At 41.5% G+C, this 19,412-nt stretch overlaps 1 protein-coding gene across 2 annotated transcripts in view; it reads right to left on the reverse strand.

The window, feature by feature from the left end:
* The window catches only part of ANO6 (anoctamin 6), a 168,048-nt gene that overhangs the window by 22,776 nt on the left and 125,860 nt on the right, over nucleotides 1-19,412 (reverse strand). For both annotated transcript variants that reach the window (XM_081129748.1, XM_081129749.1), the window contains 6 exons: nucleotides 17,906-17,966; nucleotides 11,172-11,314; nucleotides 8,719-8,796; nucleotides 3,815-4,040; nucleotides 2,662-2,831; nucleotides 2,401-2,498 (listed from right to left, as the gene is read on the reverse strand). In XM_081129748.1, the coding sequence (XP_080985874.1) occupies nucleotides 2,401-2,498; nucleotides 2,662-2,831; nucleotides 3,815-4,040; nucleotides 8,719-8,796; nucleotides 11,172-11,314; nucleotides 17,906-17,966 (776 nt within the window). The remainder of the gene's footprint in view (nucleotides 1-2,400; nucleotides 2,499-2,661; nucleotides 2,832-3,814; nucleotides 4,041-8,718; nucleotides 8,797-11,171; nucleotides 11,315-17,905; nucleotides 17,967-19,412) is intronic.

Below are 19,412 nucleotides of genomic sequence, written 5' to 3' on the forward strand. Positions count from 1 at the left end.
TAACGCCTCAGAACCCACTATGTGAGATTGCTTTTTGACCAATCCAGGTTAACTGGCTCAGGCCAACTGTAAATACATCCTAAATTATTTAGACTCTTGGCTCAGGGACGTGGTGCTGTCTGGGCCGGCGGATCTCACTCCAGCACCTACAAGAACACAATGCTCACTGCTCCCCAGGCTCCAACCCAAAGCTCTGTAATCCGTCAGGTCTGGGAATCCTCAGCGTTACAGACATTCCAGGGGTCTTGTGAAGAAGGTGGCACCGGCGACCACACAGGTCCATCACCCCTCATGACCCCAACCTCCAGATGGCTGGTTTCAATTGGTTTATGTTTTGCTCTGCCTCACACTTCCAGCCTCAGCCTCTTGCTGAAGCCTCTCGCTGAAGCCTCTCCATGGCCCAGGGGAATAGGTCTCTTACTGTTGAGGCCCCAAACCCATCAGTTTGGATTCGGGTGGAAGCTTCTGTCCTGGCAGCCACTTGCCTCTGGTACTGTCCTGCCTTCCCTCACCCATAACGGGTCACTGTCCTGCCTTCCCTCACCCATAACAGGTCACTGTCCTGCCTTCCCTCACCCATAACAGGTCACTGTCCTGCCTTCCCTCACCCATAACAGGTCACTGTCCTGCCTTCCCTCACCCATAACAGGTCACTGTCCTGCCTTCCCTCACCCATAACGGGTCACATCAGAAGTCTCTCCGAATAGCTCTCCTTCCTGAGCTGCACACGCTTAGCCTCTTGTTCAGTCTTCCTGAATGAACCACTCCTCTGTAGAAGGAAATCTTAGGTTGTAGTCAGTTCATCATTGTCCCTGGTCTTTTGGGTTTTCTGCTGGGCCATGGTTCTAGTGCAGGGACATCCATCTTGGCTGCACATGAGAACTGTTTAGAGAAGTTTTTAAAAATACAGATGCCAGACACTTCTTTCCTTGGCCATGGCTGGGTGCCTCCTCTCTCTAGCAGGGGCCACCTAAGTAATTTTCTTAGGACTTGACCATGCATATTAGCACAACAGCATCATAATAAGTTGCCCTTTACTAAGTCCTTGCTTGGTGTAGAGCACAGTGTGAAGTACTTTATACCTCATTTTCTCTTCATATCTTCATTATCATATTTAATCCACATACTACAGATAATCATTTGTGTTTAGGACATTCTACAGAATTCCCACTCGCTAATTTTAAATACAAGCATCCTTTCCTATCTGAATCTGTTTCACTCCCGAGTTTATGTTCCTGAATTTTAAGAGCAAGCGTGGCCAGTGAGGGATACCTGTATTTAGGGCTCTCTTATTGCAGGTCTCTGGTTCACCCACCAACCAAATCATATAAAATACCCCTTCTCAAGATAACAGTTCACTTTTCTTGTAAGTAGTGCACACCCACTGTGGGAAGTATAGGAAACATATAGGGGAAGAAAATGACAGTCATCGTTATCTAAATTTCGACCAAAGGATGATGCTGTTGGTATTTTGGATATTTAACTAATTATTCTCCTTAACATTTTATCATAAAAATTTCTCCAGAGTAAGCTGCTTAATGCAGACATTGTAGTAGCCTTTTGTCAAGCATGTCCAGAATAAAATTTCCAGGACTGCCTCAAACACTGTGGCCGGGAAGGCCAAGGAGCTCGGAGCTTGCCGTCTGAGTCCAACCAACAATTCTATTAACTTACTAATGTTAAGGATTTGAAGCATATGAGTCACTCAGTGCCTGCTAAACACCAGGTGCCCTTCTAGGTGCTGGAGAGACCCAGCGGGAACCTCGGGCACAGTATCAGATATGCAGCCGTGTTTACCCGGAGAGCTCTAGCCAAGGGCCCCGAGTCGGCTGGGGTGGAAGGTACGGCTACGGTGGAATCCATTTCACTATGTTCCTTTTGACACATTTAAATGGTGTGAACACAGCCACTGAATTATAAGGTGTTTCTCTGCTTTCCTATGTACTATGGGTGTAGTTCTGGGTAGCAAGAGTAACTAATATATCTTTGGTATATTAAAATTTTGTATGAAAAGAAGGGCACTAGCACCTACACACAGAGAAGCAGCAGTGATGGGAGGAGCCAGAGTCGCTCTCTAACTTGGCTAACACTCAGCATCCCTAGTGTTCAAACAAGGGAAAGTGATTCAAAACACACTTCCTAAACATTTCAGGCAGGAGAAGAAACAGCGGAAGGAAAACTGCAGGTCCCTGTAACTTGCAGCCATGGGCTTGCTTGAAATGAAGGTGCAAACACAGACACGTTTATACCGAGGGTTGGACCATCTTGTCCAAAGACCTTTAATAAGCACAGGGTCCACTCCACCTTAGAGGTGGGCATGCAGCTTTGTGGACGTGCAGGCAAACTACGTGGCTGTGTTACCCCCGTCCTATCTTCCAGATCACACAACTTGATACTCACGGAAGTAACACCTCTTGTATGTTATTCCAGATTGCTTTTCCTCCCATGATTATTGTCAGTTGTGTTGTCAGTTCAAGGAGACAGCCGCCGGGGTCACACTGGGATATTAAAAAGAAAATCTCATTTAGATTTTAGATGGCTCTAGTGTGAAACAGTTACTTATTTTTTCTGATTTTCTCTTTAGGCTGAAAAACAATCTAAGAACGTACGATGAAGAAACTGTCTTAAAATTGTTGAGATGATACAATTCTACATTCATACCTCTTCATTTCTGTATTTTCCCAGCCAATACACTGGGTCTCCGGGATAACCGACAAATTTGCCCTTGAAGAATGCGATGTAGAAACATGAAGAGTAGTAGTTGACGAACTGGAATAAGAACATCTTCATGGTTAGGCTGTTCTCATAGTCAGTCTGGGTCCTTGGGAGTTCTGCAGTTAATGCAAAGAAAAGTTAAGTTTTAAAAATTGTGAACAGCTATGAGACCCTAATCAAAGACACTGATACAGGAGTTAAAATGTTTAAAAAATACAATTCATACGGTTTCCTCTTAAGCTGTTTTGATCTCCTTAATATAGCTACTGTGTTAATTCAAGTTTACACATTGTTATGAGAGCTTCTTCCCCATAAATACAATATCCTACGTGGCCAAAAATATTTACAACTATTCCTTGAAATTTACAAAACCAATGTTATCAAATGGGCAAGGACGATATTCTCTTGTCTTTTTTTGAGTAGGTGTTGAAGAAAACAAACAAAACAGGGGGCAACTTGCTAGAAGCATTTGGGGAAGACAAAACAGGTCATCTCCTAGTTTGGAAATTTAAATTGGGCTAATCATTCTCAGAACACGACCACTGAGCAGGCCACGCGGAGAACCCAGACATATGCAGCGTGTGGGAAGCACTTAACTTTGGCCACAAAGCAGCTGCCTGGGATACGAGCCAGAGAGAAGAATCATTTATTACAGAAGCCGGAGCTGATGAGAATGGAGCTGTATTAATGTGAACAGAATGGGGGAAGACATGTAACAGCATGATTGCTTGTCCTCTCAGCAACAGAGGAGCGTATTCGCCACTGGGACCATGACCCTGTTTCACTTATTTGCAATGAAGAGACTATTTACTTTCAACAATAGGGTACATGATGTAATGTAATTGAAAATATTCTTCAGCACTGATCTGTTTATACAAAGCTTGGACATTATGATGATTGTCTTTGCTTTGTCCCTTTTACTAATGCAAAGCTATAGATAATTCATGCCCCATACAGGCTAGAGAAAATATGTTTACACTTGAAATTTTCTAAGAATTGTAACGTACTGGAATTGAAAAGCTTAAAAGATACAAGTCTCCATCTCTACCAGGTTCTAAGAAATGTCCTAGAAATGACGTAAGCTGTGGTAAGGACTTACCAAAATTAGTAATCATGATTGCCACTTTCTCATAGATGGTGTTCAGAATCATGATGATGACGAAGCTGATGAGGGAAGCGGTGATGGACGTGGCCGTCTGTGGGGTCAGATACTTCTGGATCGGGTCTGTTCCATTCAAGTTCTTGGGAAGTTTTGCAGAAAATACAATGAACACTGAGAGTCTGTAGACAATGATCCCAATAACTGAAGCAATGATAAGTAGGATCTGAAAACACAGTAAACAAAGTAGCATGAGATTCACCAATAATCACATTCTCACACTAAAAAATTGGCCCCATGCTTTAAATGGACAAGGTGCACGGGTGAAGTGATGTTAAATCTCACAGAACTGCCACCAGAGAGGTGGAAATCAAGCACATTAAACGTCAAAGAAAGGAAAAGGAATGATGGAAATCACCAGAGAGTGTGTCCACTAAAAAAAGATGTCAAAAGAGGCTGTGTGTGGGGAGGGAGGGATTATGAGAACCTTGCGCTTTCTGTGCAATGTTTCTATAAACATAGTATTACTCTACAAAAAAAAGGTCTATCCCTGACCAATGCAGCTCAGGTCGTCCCACGCGCTGGAGGGTTGCTGGGGTGCAGGCTCGGTCCCCAGTGGGGGGCATGCAGGAAGCAACTGATCGATGGTCCACTTTTACATCGGTGTTTCTCTTTTTCTCTCCCTCTCCCCCTCCCTTCCCCTCTCTCTAAATATATATATATGTGTGTGTGTGTGTGTGTGTACATATATATATTTTAAAGGTCTAATTAAAAAAGGAGAGAGAATATGTCTTCAGATGGGGTAAAAATGGAATAACTGGTAGCATGTTCTGGTATAAGGAAAGAGTCTTTGTGACAGCAGGACCAGAGAAAACATCCCTCCTACAATTATGAAATTATTTAGGTTCTGAGTGTTCTTTGCTCCACTAAAGGGGTATGTGTCCTTCCAACAGAGCCTACCCGTGGTTCAGGGGTCAGCCAGTGCTGGCTTTTGTCTTAGTTACGGTACCAAGGGTGGTTCTGACCAGGACGTGTTCAGAGGCTGTGCAGATGCCCCAAGGGAACCACTGAAAATGGCAGCAGGTCTCTGCTTATGAAAGTGTCGCCCACTTTTCATGCTCATATTGTAAGATCTTAAACTGGCAGTTGTTCATAACCTGTGTTTGCACAAGATTCATTTCACTAACCCACTGCATTTTTGACGGCACAGACCCAGTGCCAGCAGAGGTGTGTGAAGCAATAGTTTGCACTTGGTTGATACGATTTCACTTCCTCACCAGGCGGGTTTTCTCTGCCACTGAATGTTGCACATTAAAGGGCCCGTTTTGAAAGTGATTTCCCTACATCTACCTCTTGGGCATGCTCCAGAGGCATGAACTCAATGTGTCTGATGGCTGGTGATGACTGCCCCGAGAGAGAAAAGCTACAAAGAATGTGTCTCAGGACTAAGCAAATCATGTCCTGTTCTTTTCAGTAACAGAGGGGGCTGGTTTTCACCTTGGAGAGCAGTCAAGGGAGTGGCTGGTTACAAGTCCTGGAGCCAGACTCCTGCATGGGAATCCTGGCTCTGCCACTAGCTGTGGGGCCTTGTACAAATTATTTAACCCCTGGGGGTTTCAATTTCCTCACCCGTGTAATGGGGGGATTATAACAGCAACTAACTTAGAGGATTGTTGTGAGGACTCAGTGAGCTGCCGTCAGAAAAAACACGTAGAACATTAAGCCCAGGCACATGAAAAGTCCTGTATAAATATTAGCTATGATTATGACAACTAAAGTGTTAACAAGATGTTTTTCTTATTTTTTAAGCCATCGGTTTGCAGAGGAGGCATTATATTTCCTCCTTTAATCTCTCTCATTATCTACTTTCCTTCACAGTTGAGGCTTAACACTTGTGAAAGGAACAACTTTTTTTTTTTTTAATGTGTGGAGTAGATGTGAAAATTAGCCAAGCTGAGAAATACGTATCAGAGAAGGTATATCAATTCTTTCTCTCTCAGCACAACACACAAAGACCATTTAAACGGTATGTATTTTAAATAATTATCTCCATAATCTGTGAAGTTATTAAGTAATTAGAATGGTTAAGATTCTTTAAATGCTTACTATTCACCTCCGCACACGTCTACCTTTAAGCCCTCACGCAGCCCTGCGCGGCAGGTAGTATCAGATCTCTTTTATGGATAAGGAAATAGAGCCACACGGAGATTAAGTAATTTGCTCCACATTAAGCAACTAGTAAGTAAAAGAACTGAGATACTCAAGGACTCCAAAGACACACTAACCCCTACCTGGTGCTGCCTCCCACCTGGTTTCTGAAATGAATTCTAATTCATTCCAGAGCTTTTACAATGTTTCCAAACTTCCTCAGGGCACTGGGCAGGTTCAATATTTCTTCATAGGGGGCAGAGAAGCTTTGCATTCCCCTTCCACAAGTTTCTTATGTATCTCTTCTCACTATAAGTTTAATATACTTTTCTTACAACTTTTAGCATATGCTCATCACAGAAAACTTGAAAGTACCCTGCAGTGAACAACTGTTGCTTTTGCTTCCCTGGGTCTGTTTCCAGTCTTAGAAAAGGACCCAGATTTTGCTTTTTGGGGAATATTTTCAGTCCCATGGTTTGGGCTAGATTGCCCTCCCGCCCCTGGACTCCAGAGGTAGATTCTGATTGATTTAAGACAAATCGGTGTCTCGTCCCATTGGCCTGAGCAACTGATTCAAGGACTGACAACCTAAAAGAGCCACTGAGACGTGAGGAGATACCTCCTAGTGTCCATGGGAAAGAGGAGCTTCCTTAGAGGAAGCTGCTGACAGAGACCTTTCTGGGCTTCAGTGTGATGTGAGATCTGGAATCTGCAGCCATTCTGCAACCTTAAGGGAGAGTGCCCAGAACCACCGGCAGGAGACCACAGGACACAGAACGAAGACAACGAAACAGCCCTGACACCATCGGGGCTGTAGTGTCTATCCGGACCAGAGCCATACCTCAGACCTGCGATTTTCAGTTACAGGAGCCAGTAAATCCCACTCACCCCTACTTTGTTGTTGGAAATTGATTTTCTGTCACCTACTATTGAAAGGCTCCTAACTATAAAAGAAAAAACTAAAAAGTAAAGGAATATAAGAAAAAAATGTATCTACTATCTATCTATAGGCACAATTCCTTCAGAACTATGTAGTTTGTGTATTCAAAATCAATTTAATAATTGATTGTATCTTTTCCTTAAGCCTATCATAACCATAACATTTTTATATGTAATAAAATATTTTCATGGGCATAGCTTTTCACAGCTACACAATATTCTACTGTATAAAGAGCTGGAAGTAGAATATTTTGGCTGGTATGAATATATATATGTCTGTGACTAAATCTTTACCGACTTTACCATTTCTAAATGCTTTCTGATTTAAAGTTTTAAAAATCTGAATTAGTAGATTAAAGTACATGAATACTTTTGACTCCTGATACATACTGCCAAACTGCTTTCTAAGGCCAGAGCAGTATAAAATTCTAACAGCCTAGGTATGAAAATACTAATCATTGCATTTCTTTTATCTTATTTTTTCCATCACCATTTATCCCCTCTATGCGTTCTTCCACCTTCACCCCTACCCCCATGACCACTGCATTTTATCTTCTCAAACACTCAGTCTTATCACTTGAGAGGTGAGAAACTATCTCATTTTAATGTGCACTAATCTAATTACTATTGGGGTTTGACATCTGCCATGATATTCTTTTCTGTTGTGAATGTGTACTCATGTTCTCTGCCTCCTAAGCTCCTGAGATCTTGGGTGTTAGAAGTGATCTGGGCTTTTTATGTACTGAAGTTATTAACCCTTTGCCCTATTTTTTAACAATAATAATTGTTATGAATAGTTTTGGTGTTTTGTTTAAACATAGGATGCTTTTGATGTATGAAAATCTTTAAGTATTTTACTCCAAAAGTTCTCCCACTGCTATTAAACTTAGAAAACGTCTTACATCTGGAGATCATACATTCGTCAATATTCATTTCTAGTTATTTTTGGTGTTACTTATTTTTAAGGTTTCTGGAATTTATTATAGTATGTTTCATGATATGATTTCAACCTTCAACTTTTCCCGCAATAGCTAACAAGTGTTCCATTACTATTTATTGAATAATTTTTACTTATCCCACTGATTTATAATGTCTCCCTTCTTGTATATTAAGTTATTATTATTATTTTAAACATGTCTTTATTTCAGAGTGACAAAGGGAGAGGGTGAGAGACAGAAACATCAATAATGAGAGGGTCATTGATCGGCTGCCTCCTGCACGCCCCCCACTGGGGATCGAGCCCGCAACCCGGGCATGTGCACTGACCGAGAATCAATCCAGGATCTCCTGGATCATAGGTAGATGCTCACTCACTAAGCCTCAGCTATTAAATTGGCCAGGCTATTAAATTATTATTGATATCAGGGCCCATACTGGGCTTCATGTCCTATTCTCTAACCTGGCTATTCTTGAGCCAATAAAGTTCTCTTAATATTACTGATTATTATATTCCAAATATGATTTTATTAGTAATAAACCAAAAATTTTTTTCCTAAGTTCCGATATTTTAAAAATACTGTCTTTTGATCTAGAATCATTTGTTAAGGCTTCTTTTACATCTTTCAGCAGTTTTTATGCCTTTTCTTTGATAGTTCCTATCGTCTTTTTGTTAGTACTTTTCTAGACATTTTATTTTAGTTGTTACTGCTGAAAAGCTTTAGAATTCTTTATGCCTCCCAGATGGTTTCTTCACCAGAAACTGGAAAATCCTGGGCCACTGATCTGATTTAAACACATGAGATTATACAGTCTCCAGCTCAGCTTTCAGCTTCCTTGACATTTAAAATTCGATATTAAATTCTGTGAAAGACTCTTACCCAGAATAAGACAGCACTCGCACAGAGGACGGCACGTATGCATTTCCCCCAGGTAGTAAAGGGAACACGCTCTTCTTCCTGATTAAAAAAAAGAAGTTTAGACAATCAAGGGATTACTCCAATGAAATGACTTTTCTCCTGATGGGTCACTAAATCCTAGGTTGAATTTAATTTTTCTAAAAATTCATTTTCAAACATAGCCTCCTTACTCATAATTGCGTGTTTTTTGGTTAACAAGTTCAAAGACTCATACAACAAACGTGCAGTTTTAATATTTTAATATTAATATTTTAGTATTTTTTGAAAATGCAAGTGTGAATAATTTACCTGCTATAACCTGAGCTCAGGAGTTGGGAATGTGACAATGGCAAGTTGTGAAGCTGCATTTCTGAGCTTGCCTTAGATGTTAGGAGTGAAGCAATGAGAGAGAGCACAGAGCCTGTGCAAGACAAAACATTTCACGGATGTTTGCAAATACTAGGTATCCAGTATGTGTTTCTTGGTTGAGCTTAACACATTAATTTGTCATAACTGAATTTGTAAAGTTTTTGCTTTATACTTTATACAAATATATTTAAAACTTTAAGAGAAGAAATCAATACTTCTCAAGATTTACCTGGATAGTAAGAGCAGCTATCGCATAATAATAGCTGCAAACTTTTGTGTTATTTAGTCTGTACCAGGTACTCTTCGAAGTAGGTTCTATACATTAAGTCAATGAATCTTTACTACAATCACATAAAGAAGCTATATTTGTTCCCATTTTATAACTGAGGAAACAACGGCACAGAGAAGTTAAATAATTTGTCCAGAATCACTCAGCTATTAAGTTGTTGGGCTCAAATTTGAACTCAGGCACCCTCCCTCTCAGGTCTTAACCACCATGTGCTTCTCTCTAAACCAAGATGTATTAGGAACAAAAATAAAATGAGATAGACAAAGAAAAAAACCAAAACAACTTTCACCTTTAATTTTTTTAACAAGCAATGTTTCAGTGGAAATTTAAACCTATTAGTTGGCAATTTTAAATGTAGAATTGGCAGGTTTAAATCACCAAATTGTTTTTTCTTTGGTATTTTCCTTATGTTGCCGATACAAGTTTTTGTTTTACATTCCTCAAAACATGTTATGAACATACAAATCTATCTAAGTTTCAGCTTTCATTTCCAAATGCAGTCTTTCAACAACCCTTGTTTTGCCCTGTTTTCCAGTCAACAGCAGGAACTATTCATAATGGGGATTATCTGCAGCTTGTTACAATGCAAAAGACAAATGTCACCTACTCTTGATAACCGAACCTCATTTTTTCCCTCACTTATAAAATGAGGAGTTGAACTGTCCCCTCCAGTCCCTTTTAGTGCTGACATTCTGTAAATCTGTGATTCAATTTATAAAATCTAGAGTTGAGGACATTTCAGATGCTGTTGGTAAAAGCATTTTTTTCCTGAGAGTTATTCATACTCAGAAGCTACTGTCCTGAAGCTGATGACAGCAAGCACAATGGGCTCTAAATTTTCTGTGTTGATGGAAAGAAGCAACAATGCAGATGATTCAAAAATCATCTTTCACTGGCTTTGGAATACTTAGAGAGATAGATATAGGCTGATGTGTGTGTTTTTTATTAATTAGCAGCAGTAGCAGCAGCAAACTTACCTTACCAATTATATAAAATGCCTCCCACAGTGACTGAACACCGTTGGACCTCAAATGTTTCCGTTTTCATCCCTCCCCCCTTTACTTCGTGCACATCCCAACCAGAAGGGGGAGCAGTGACTGAGGCTTTCGTGCAAGGCAAAGGGGCAGCTAAGTCTAGGATGAAAGGGCGGAAACAATGAAGGCGCGTGCGAAAAACTGAGAATCAACTGTAAAAACCTATGCATCTTTCCTCACACAGTATGTCACAGAGTCTATTTTTGTGTGTTTTTTACTGGTATTAGGAAAGAAAGAACACAAACCAATGCATTTTTTTCTTATATAGCAGGTCCTCAAACAACATCATTTCGTTCAATGGCATTTCGTTATAACACTGATGAGATAATGTAGGAATTTAACTTGTTTATCTCAATTAGCCTATAGTAAAACTGGTTTCATTATATGTCATTTTGCTTAAAGTTGCAGAACTTATTGATGGCATCAAGTGAGGACTTACTGTACATTTATGTCAGTTTAACTTTTCCATTTTTACTGTTATTATGAAAGAAGGGACATTTATCTCCCATGTCCATGTCTTAAGCATAGCTTCTCCACCGTGGGTGCACATTAGAATTACCAGAGGAGTTTTTTACCAGGTGTCCCAGAATACATACCAGGCCACCAAGTACCATTAGAGTATGTAGTGACGGGACCCAGGCATCAATACTTTCTAAGGTCTCCAGGTGATCCTACTGCGCAGCCACGGTTGGGAACCCCTGCAATAAACAGTCTATAATGCATCCGAGTGGCGTGTTCCTTACCTGAGTAATCTCATTGATCACCACGTGAGTACAACGTGCCTCATATTCGGGCCGGGGCTGTTCTTCCTGCTGTAACTCAACAGTGTCCCATTCATACTCAAGTTCTGCCTGGCGCCGCTTCCAAAACTCCAAAAACAAGGTAACTAACAAAGACAGAGAACAGGATCATGTGGGTCTTCAATGATGACTGATGTTTTAGAAATCTGTACTAAATAATATTAATTATCCATAACGCTTGTGTATAGTCAACAGAATCTAATTTCTAGGTGATATTTATATTTAAAAGAGCAATAAACAAGTTAAAGCTCTTGTGAAAACAGACTATAGCTTATGGAAAAGGCAATGAAGTGCTGGTAAGAAGGCAGTGAGTGTGTCTAATGCTGAAGCATGGGTTACAGGCACTTCATTGTCAACTAACCACCACAGATACCTAGTGTAGTTCAAAGCAGTTCATGGTCATCCTTCAGGCTGCTCTTGCCCATGTCCCTCTCCCTCGCTTCCTCCCCAGGGGCCTGGGTGGGGGGATACTTTAGTAGTTCCCAAATCTCTATTTACCTCCACCCAAGCCACCCCAAATTAACATAATATTCTTAAATATGGAACACTGATATTTTTCTCTACCTTGTAAAAAATATAAAGTAATTTTTAGAAATCTTTATTACATTTTAAGATTTGTAACTTAAAAGAGTACTAAATAAAGATAGCATTAAATGTTAATTGAAAATGTAGTTTCAGGGTAAATCCTCTAGACCGCTCTTCCAGACTAATGCCACTAAGCCCTTCCTGTACAGAGATCCTGGAGTTACCACTATTCCATCCATAAATGTTTTTTGAGTTTCTACTATGTGCTGAGAAGAGAAAAAAGGCAATCTCTACTATAAGGGCTCCTAGGTATACAGGGATTACAGTGAAGTGCTAGTTACTGTAGACTAGCAGGTCCTTGACAAGGGTAAACTCAGGTTGCTCTGGGCACATAGTGCCAGAATATGTAACCATGGCTCTCTGAGAGGAGGGGACACTACATGAGTCTTGAGATGACTTAGACTGATCAGGTTAAGGCAATTTTCCCCCAGGGAGCTGCGCATGCAAAGGCAAGACGAAGACAGCCAGGTACTTTCCAGAAACTGCAGAGAGTCTGGAAGTGAGACAATGTGATGAGCATGGTGGGGCAGCCAGGTGGAGCGATCGCAGGACTTTGTGCTCTGCAAAATGGGGGCAATAGAACCTACCCACAGGCTGCTGTGAACTTACTGACAATATCTGTAAAGGCCCTCCAAACCCTCCGAGGTCACTGCTATTGCTATTCCCATTGTAGACACCAAGAAACAGAAGCAAAGATAGGTCCAACTACTTGCCTGGGATTAGTGTTGGAGTCAGGAATCAAACCCAGGCACTCCTGGCTCTGGAGCCCAGGCTCTGCCCCTCAGCTCTCCTGCTCCATAACCCACCTTCCTTTGGCTCTGTACCATGGAGCCCACTCTTTGCTTGGGTGCCATCAGGGCTTGCTTTTCCAGTTTCTGATTCTGGCTCTCCTCTGGGCACACTGCTAGTAACTGTCCTGTTCCCACACGGAGCCTCTGTGGGTACACCACTCTCAGTAGCCAATGCTGTGGCAACTGGAATGTCTATAAGGGAATAGAGGTGGCAGCCCAGTTTTTTGCTGTGGGTGCTATTGTTAATAGAGGCACAGAGCTCAGCTAGTAGAGGAGACCACTTCTTGTCTCCTACTTGGTTGGGGAGCTGGAAGGGAGCTAGTTTTCCTTACAAAGCTTTGAAACCAAGGGCAGGAGTTACGTAAGGCCTCCTAGCCTCTTTAGTAGGAATGATGCCTCCCCTTCCCCTGCCACCAAGTTGTAGTGTACCTTGTAATCCACTGTCCCCATCAGGGAGCACAGGCAATGGCCTAATGGTCGACCGAATTCCATCTCCTTGCGCAACAACACTTACAACGGATGAGTTAACACTGGAGGGTGAAATCCACAAAGCCCTGGGATATTATTTCCTGACACTCTCAGGTTACTCAAATGCCCCAAATCCTGTGAGTGAATAACTTGTGAGAGAAACTGAGCTGGCTCACCTGTCAGACCCCTGAGAGCAGGACTGATTAGACTTCTCCTGCTCTCAGGAAGGGCCTCCTCCTGTGTGCCTGTCTCTCCCTCCTGAGCTTCTGTACTTGGACTTAGTACCTAATTCCCAGACTGAAAGAACCTGGTCCTTGTTTATGGGTAAGAAATCTCCCTGGTAAGAACCTTCGAAAACAGGCCTCTGTGTGAAAATGGAAGTGTGGTGTCCATATCTCTATAACTCAGCTGCCTTGCCATCTCATCTACCTAAGGTCAAAGCCAAGGCAAGGGGCCCACACTGTTGAGTGTTCAGTATGGAGACTGATGCCTCCACCACAGAAAAACTGCCCAGCCATTTGTGTCCTTGTCTCAAACCAGGAGGAAATGAGTGTCAACGTGATGAGTCTTCAGGGCACTAGGTAACTCTGTGGAACAAGTTGTCACTGGCTGATCCCACCCAATCCATGCTGCCCTCATGTGGCAGAGACTCCCCAAAGAGACCCCCAGTGGGGAAATGAGTCACCCATGAGCCAGCCCTCCCTGGGCTTCATCTGAAGCAGCACAGTATATGCCACCCACTTACTAAAGTCCCCTGGGCTCACATCTCCTTGATAAACACTCATGCACCCCCATCAAGTAGAAGGCCCCTACTTTTCAGATTACTTGAGAATTCTCCTTCCAGGAGAATACACTCTCCAGTTGAAGTCCTTTCAACTGTGGCTCCCATCTAAGTGTAAAATCTGTCCAGCGGCAGGCCACGTTCTCTCAAAAAGGGCACACTCTATTCCCTCTGCTGACCTCAACTTCTGTGCTTCAAAACAGGTAGCGCTCAGGATCCCGACTTATATTTGCTTCTATATTTATTGTTTATCTTGCCCACTAGAATCCTACCCTCACGAGGGCAGGAATCTTGTTTCTTTCATCCTGAAGCATTAGCACACAGCAGGCACTGAATGAATATTAGTGAATGAATGAGCTGCAGGAAGCTAATCCAGAGACTGGAGGACTCCCACCATCTGGGACCCCTGAAGGATGGAACCATCTACTCCAATGGCTCCTCTGTGCATGGCCACCCACTCCCCACCACTCTCTGCTATATACCAGTCCACTTGGGCCCTCAGTTCACCTATACCCAGCAACAGGTCTGGGAAAGCTGAGATGGAGGACAATGTGACAGTTCATTGGTGAGGTCATGGTGGCTCCAGCCTCTTGACCGCTGGGAGGATTTCAGAGCAGAAGACTTAAGGGATCATCATGTGTTCTCACCACTCGAAGCACTATGACCACCCAGCAGCGGAAACTCTGGACTTTCTAAGGAAAGAAACTACAGGTGGGAAGATAATGTCTGCCCCATTATGGCCTCTTTATGAGCCCAGCCTACTGGAAAAAGTCCTCTAAAAATCCTAATCTTCCTTGTGTTACTGTCATTCCTCTAAATTTTGCAATTTTAATCTATTAGATGTTTTTGATATTCTTTTTCAAAAATGGAGAAAATCTCCAATTTCCTTCTCTGCAGCTTACTTTCATGAATGTGTATCTTTAAGCATATCTATTTTTAAAGAAAACTGTGATTGAGGCAGGTGTAAATGAAATGAACCTACTTTATCTCCTAAGGCTGGTACAATGAGGCTGGAAGCCTGGTGCTTTCTTTTTCCTGTTATACCTGTGTCAGGTGAGGTAGAACCAAAGACATGGAACCAACATTTTCTAACCCATTCCTATTATTCCAAACCCCAGACAGAACAGTGCTATTGTATCAATCGAGTAAATATTTAAGCATCTTTCTAAAAGCCTCCTGCAACTTTATTACTCTATTTTGTCACCGATCCAAAGGCTGATGACAGCCAAATTATTTGCAGAGCTTATTCTATGCTTGTCACTCTGTCTCGGCGGGCTTGAGCAATCTGCTTAATCTCCCCGAGTGTCACTTTCTTCATCTTTAAAATGGGAGTATAACAGCCATCCATTTACTCACTATCTAGCAACAGTATCAACAGTAGATGATTTATGAAAAAGAAAACTTATATTTTTCACAAAAAGTAGTATCAGCGCTTCTAATCAGCATTCTCACAGACTCTCTTGCAGCTAGAGTTCCAGGTCAATTTTTAAAATGCTCATTATGTGCATCTGTGTTACTTCAATCAGAAGCAGAGTTGAACAGAAGCAGAGAAGGCAGTTGTAGGAGCTGTTATTTTGCTATGTGGACCCAACAGGAGCAGCGCAGCTCTAGAACTCAGTTGCTACAGTCATTTCCACCCCCTCTCCCCCTGGAAGAGCAGCTAATTAGGGTAATATCGTCTCTATTCCATGGACCCTTAAGAGCCAGGTATCCAGTGTTTCTTTGGAAAGCATTAGGCCTAGATTAGGACTCAAAGGTGAAAATGAAAAATTACAGTCATACTGCCAAGAGCCTGGAGCCAGGGAGAATTGGATAGAAGTAGGTAAGAAGAAAACAAGGGATGGGGAGTGGGGATATGTTAAGAACCTTTCCTTCAATCATGGGTTGAAGTGCTCAGGACTATAAGTCAGTATGATTGGGTGGGCTGGCTTGGCCTAGAAGGGTGAAGACAAGTATATAATTTGTACTGTATTTATTATAAAAGGTTTTCTATTCTCAACATGTATAACTCCTAGGGAACAGAAAAACACTCTAAGTGCCTCATACATCTGGGCACAAAAGAGATGCTGCAGGAATATGATGATGGTGATATGAAAAACTTCACACGATCCTCCTGCCTTTTCAGTGCTACAGTTTCAGGCTTTCTGTAATGAGGCTCACAGCAGTAGTTCTCATAAGGCAGAGGTAGCAAGAAAAGCAATATAAGGCACTTAAAATAAAGACTTCATCATACATACATATCCTTAAAGATACACAGATGGTGCTGTAAGCAGGGCAGAGATGTTTTCTGCATTCTAAAATCTGATGAAATAAAATCAGTAGCTCAATGTGCTTCAGTCAGTTCTATAAACATGGTGTAGTTAATGATCATGGAAACCAAGGTTAGCTAGGGAAATCTGAGGTTTGTCTTTCCAGTGCAAAAATTAATATATAGTTTTTGCTTTATTTAAGATATCATTTTAAATAGAGCTGTCAGTATCCATTAGTATATGCAGTTCAATAGATGTGTCAGAATTTTATATATTATGAATCAGTGCTGAGGCTAAGGTTTAGACAAGAGTTAAAAGTACCCACCACCCATGTGTTTGGCATCTGTGCTCTTACTGGGGAAAAACAATGATGTATTTTACAATGGAGGAGTACACAGGATCTTAATACATGCATTTGATCTTTATTCTTCTATGTGTCAAATATTAGCCAGTGCTTGGTTTTCAGCCAAAACATGCTAAATGTCTGAATGACAATGTAACTTTTTAGATAAGTTTGGCCACCTTATAGTCTAGTTAATCCACAAGTGGCGGCTGGTGTCTCTAGGAAAAGTCCAATGTCTGTTCTGAGGTCCATTTGGTGACCCTTTACAGGCACAACCACCGCAAAGAGAAACACTGCCGGGGACACCTGTAGAGAACTGTTTCTATGATTCCATGTGTTGATGTGTTATCTTAAGAATAAGAGACTTGGTTCTCCTTCTTCCCCTACCTATCTGTAACCCGAACTGTATTTTCCTCTGGACTTACACAATGAAATTGGAAATGTGTTCATCTTTGAAATTTTTTTCCTTCTATGGTAGAACATTTACATCAATTAAACATGTAAAAGTCTGCATTTGAAGAAAATAATTGCCTCATTAATGATGCTATTCAAGTAAATGATATGAATATAATGTTAAAGCTTCTATATAAAATTATATTGTTTAGGATTATATTTGTTTGACTTAGTAAATAGGACGTGATATTATTTTAAGAGTAGCACATACTTATTAAACACTCACTCATAGAGAAGGACATGAAGAAGAAAGCTTACCTGTAATCCCTGTGTTGGTGCTTCCCCTGAACCACAACCCCATGAAAGTTAGGGTGGCTGATAGCCGTGGGATTGTTATAACACTGGCTCCCAAAGAATCGTGCTTCCCTCCATCCAAGCCCTTGGGTAATCCTCCCACCTCCTCACACTGTTGTTGGCTGGCCATGACTTGCTTTGGCTCATGGGACACTTGTGAACTTGATGCAACCATAGGCTTAAAAAACTGTGTATGCATTAAGGCTTGCCCTGTCTTGTCTCTTTTTGGAACCCTAAAACTACCATGTGGAGGCTCCTGGGCTCACCCAGCGGAGGATGAGAGGCAGCATGGAGCAAGACGAGCTTGCCCAGCTGAGCCCCACGCCCCAGTCAGCCCGGTGACTGCCAGACCATCTCGCCCAGTGGAGCTGCCAGCTCAATACAGAAACCAGCTGAGCCAGCCCAGGGCTGAAGAACTTCCCAGCTGACCCAGAGAATCATGGGAATAATAAATGTGTGTTTTAAGCTACTACATTTTGAGACAGTCTGTTAGGCAGTACCTGATACAATGGCCTTTAAGAGTTTTAAATGGAGTTCTGGAGGAGCTGAGGCTTGGGCAATCCAAGGCCCTAAAAGTGGGTTACTTTGCTAGCCTATACAAAACTGTATAATGCTATTAAATTGGGCACTTGTATGATCTCAGGGTTTTTTGTTGTTGTTTTTTTATGTTAAGGGGCAAAAGTAAACTGGAAAAAAAGGAAAAGAAAACTTACCCCATACCCCCATAAATACTGCAAAGACTAGGGTTCCAAAGCTGTCAAAGATGCACAATTTCTGGAAAATACAATAATGACAAATAAATTAATCCTGTTCTCCACTTACTAGAATTCATCAAATATTCACTGCTTTGTGTATTGTACTGTCTGAATTTCTTTTGAAAACTGATACCCAGTTTAACAATCACTATATGCCCTCCACACTTATAGGTGGGATTTCTCATTCTTTTGGAAGCAAACAGCCTGTGCTGTATTTACTAGCGCGTTTTGCAATGGAATATTTTCATATCATGATAAAGAAATAGGCACAGCTGCTAAGATTCCACTCTGTTTAAAGAATCTGTCAGGCTTTTGAATAATGGGCTCATCTGTGAGCTGTCATAAAAAGAAGCTGAGGAAGTAGTATGGCCCTAAGAATACAATGGACTCCCAGCAACTTTCAGATTAAGATTTGCATCTTATCATCATCTGCCCTGGTCAGAGGTTAAGTTCCTGAATTCCTGCTTTTCTTGATAAGAGAAGTACAAAGCTGGTGTATTCTGAGATGGCTCTCCCCCAGAAGAGCTGTTTCCTCACACCCAGTGCAGGCTCTTCTACCATCGCCCACAGAGGCTTCCGGGAGTAAGAATGCACGGGAGCTCTCGCTGACTTTACGGAGGGTGCAATGACCACGAACGAATAAACGGCACACCTGCACAAGGAAGGCTCTGTTCACCAGTTCTGCTAAGTTTCATCTTTTTGCTCACTTATAAATAGCCTATCTCCCTCTATGAATTCCTGGAAAATCATTCAGTTAGGTACTAATTTTTCATGAGTGAGCTTTTTTTACATCTCCTAAAAATATCTGTAACATTAATGGAAAAAGGGGCAAAAATATGTAATATCAACTTCATGATAGATCATATGAACAATAAAGACAACAGAGTAGAAAAAGCAGCTATAGGTAAAAACGAAACAAAACAAACAAACGAACAAACAAAGCAAGCTTTTCAAATGATAAAGAAAATGCCAAGCTGCTTTTAAGGAAAATTCTACTTTGTTTTAGGTAACTTTTGGGGTTGCCCTTCATACTGACGTGAAGTGGATAAACTTTCATCAACGTAAAAACATTAGTTAGGTTATTTTCATAGAAGATTATCCACCCAACCCTCCCCTCCACTCATATACCTATTTTCTAAAGCAGATGCCCCTTAATCAACCACAGAGACCCTGATCAGAAGGCACAATCCCAGGCTCCTGCCAGCCCACTGTTCCTCTCAAACACTCCCGCTCAAGGAAGACCATCAATACACGAGTGCGTGCCCCAGGGAACAAAGTTCTCCACCTCCCCCTCGAGTTCCGGGATTCCACGCACCACACATTTAAAATCTTTTTAGCTTTGACTCTTGCGGGACTATCTTCTCCAAGGTGTCTTAAAATGTTATGCCTTATCTCTTACTGAAAATTATTATAAGAGAAGTTTTATGAAAAATTGTTCTGGGTGTTATCATGCTGTTACTGACAG

This window comes from Miniopterus schreibersii (assembly GCF_964146895.1).
Source record: "Miniopterus schreibersii genome assembly, chromosome: 2".
Taxonomy (NCBI): Eukaryota; Metazoa; Chordata; class Mammalia; order Chiroptera; family Miniopteridae; genus Miniopterus; species Miniopterus schreibersii.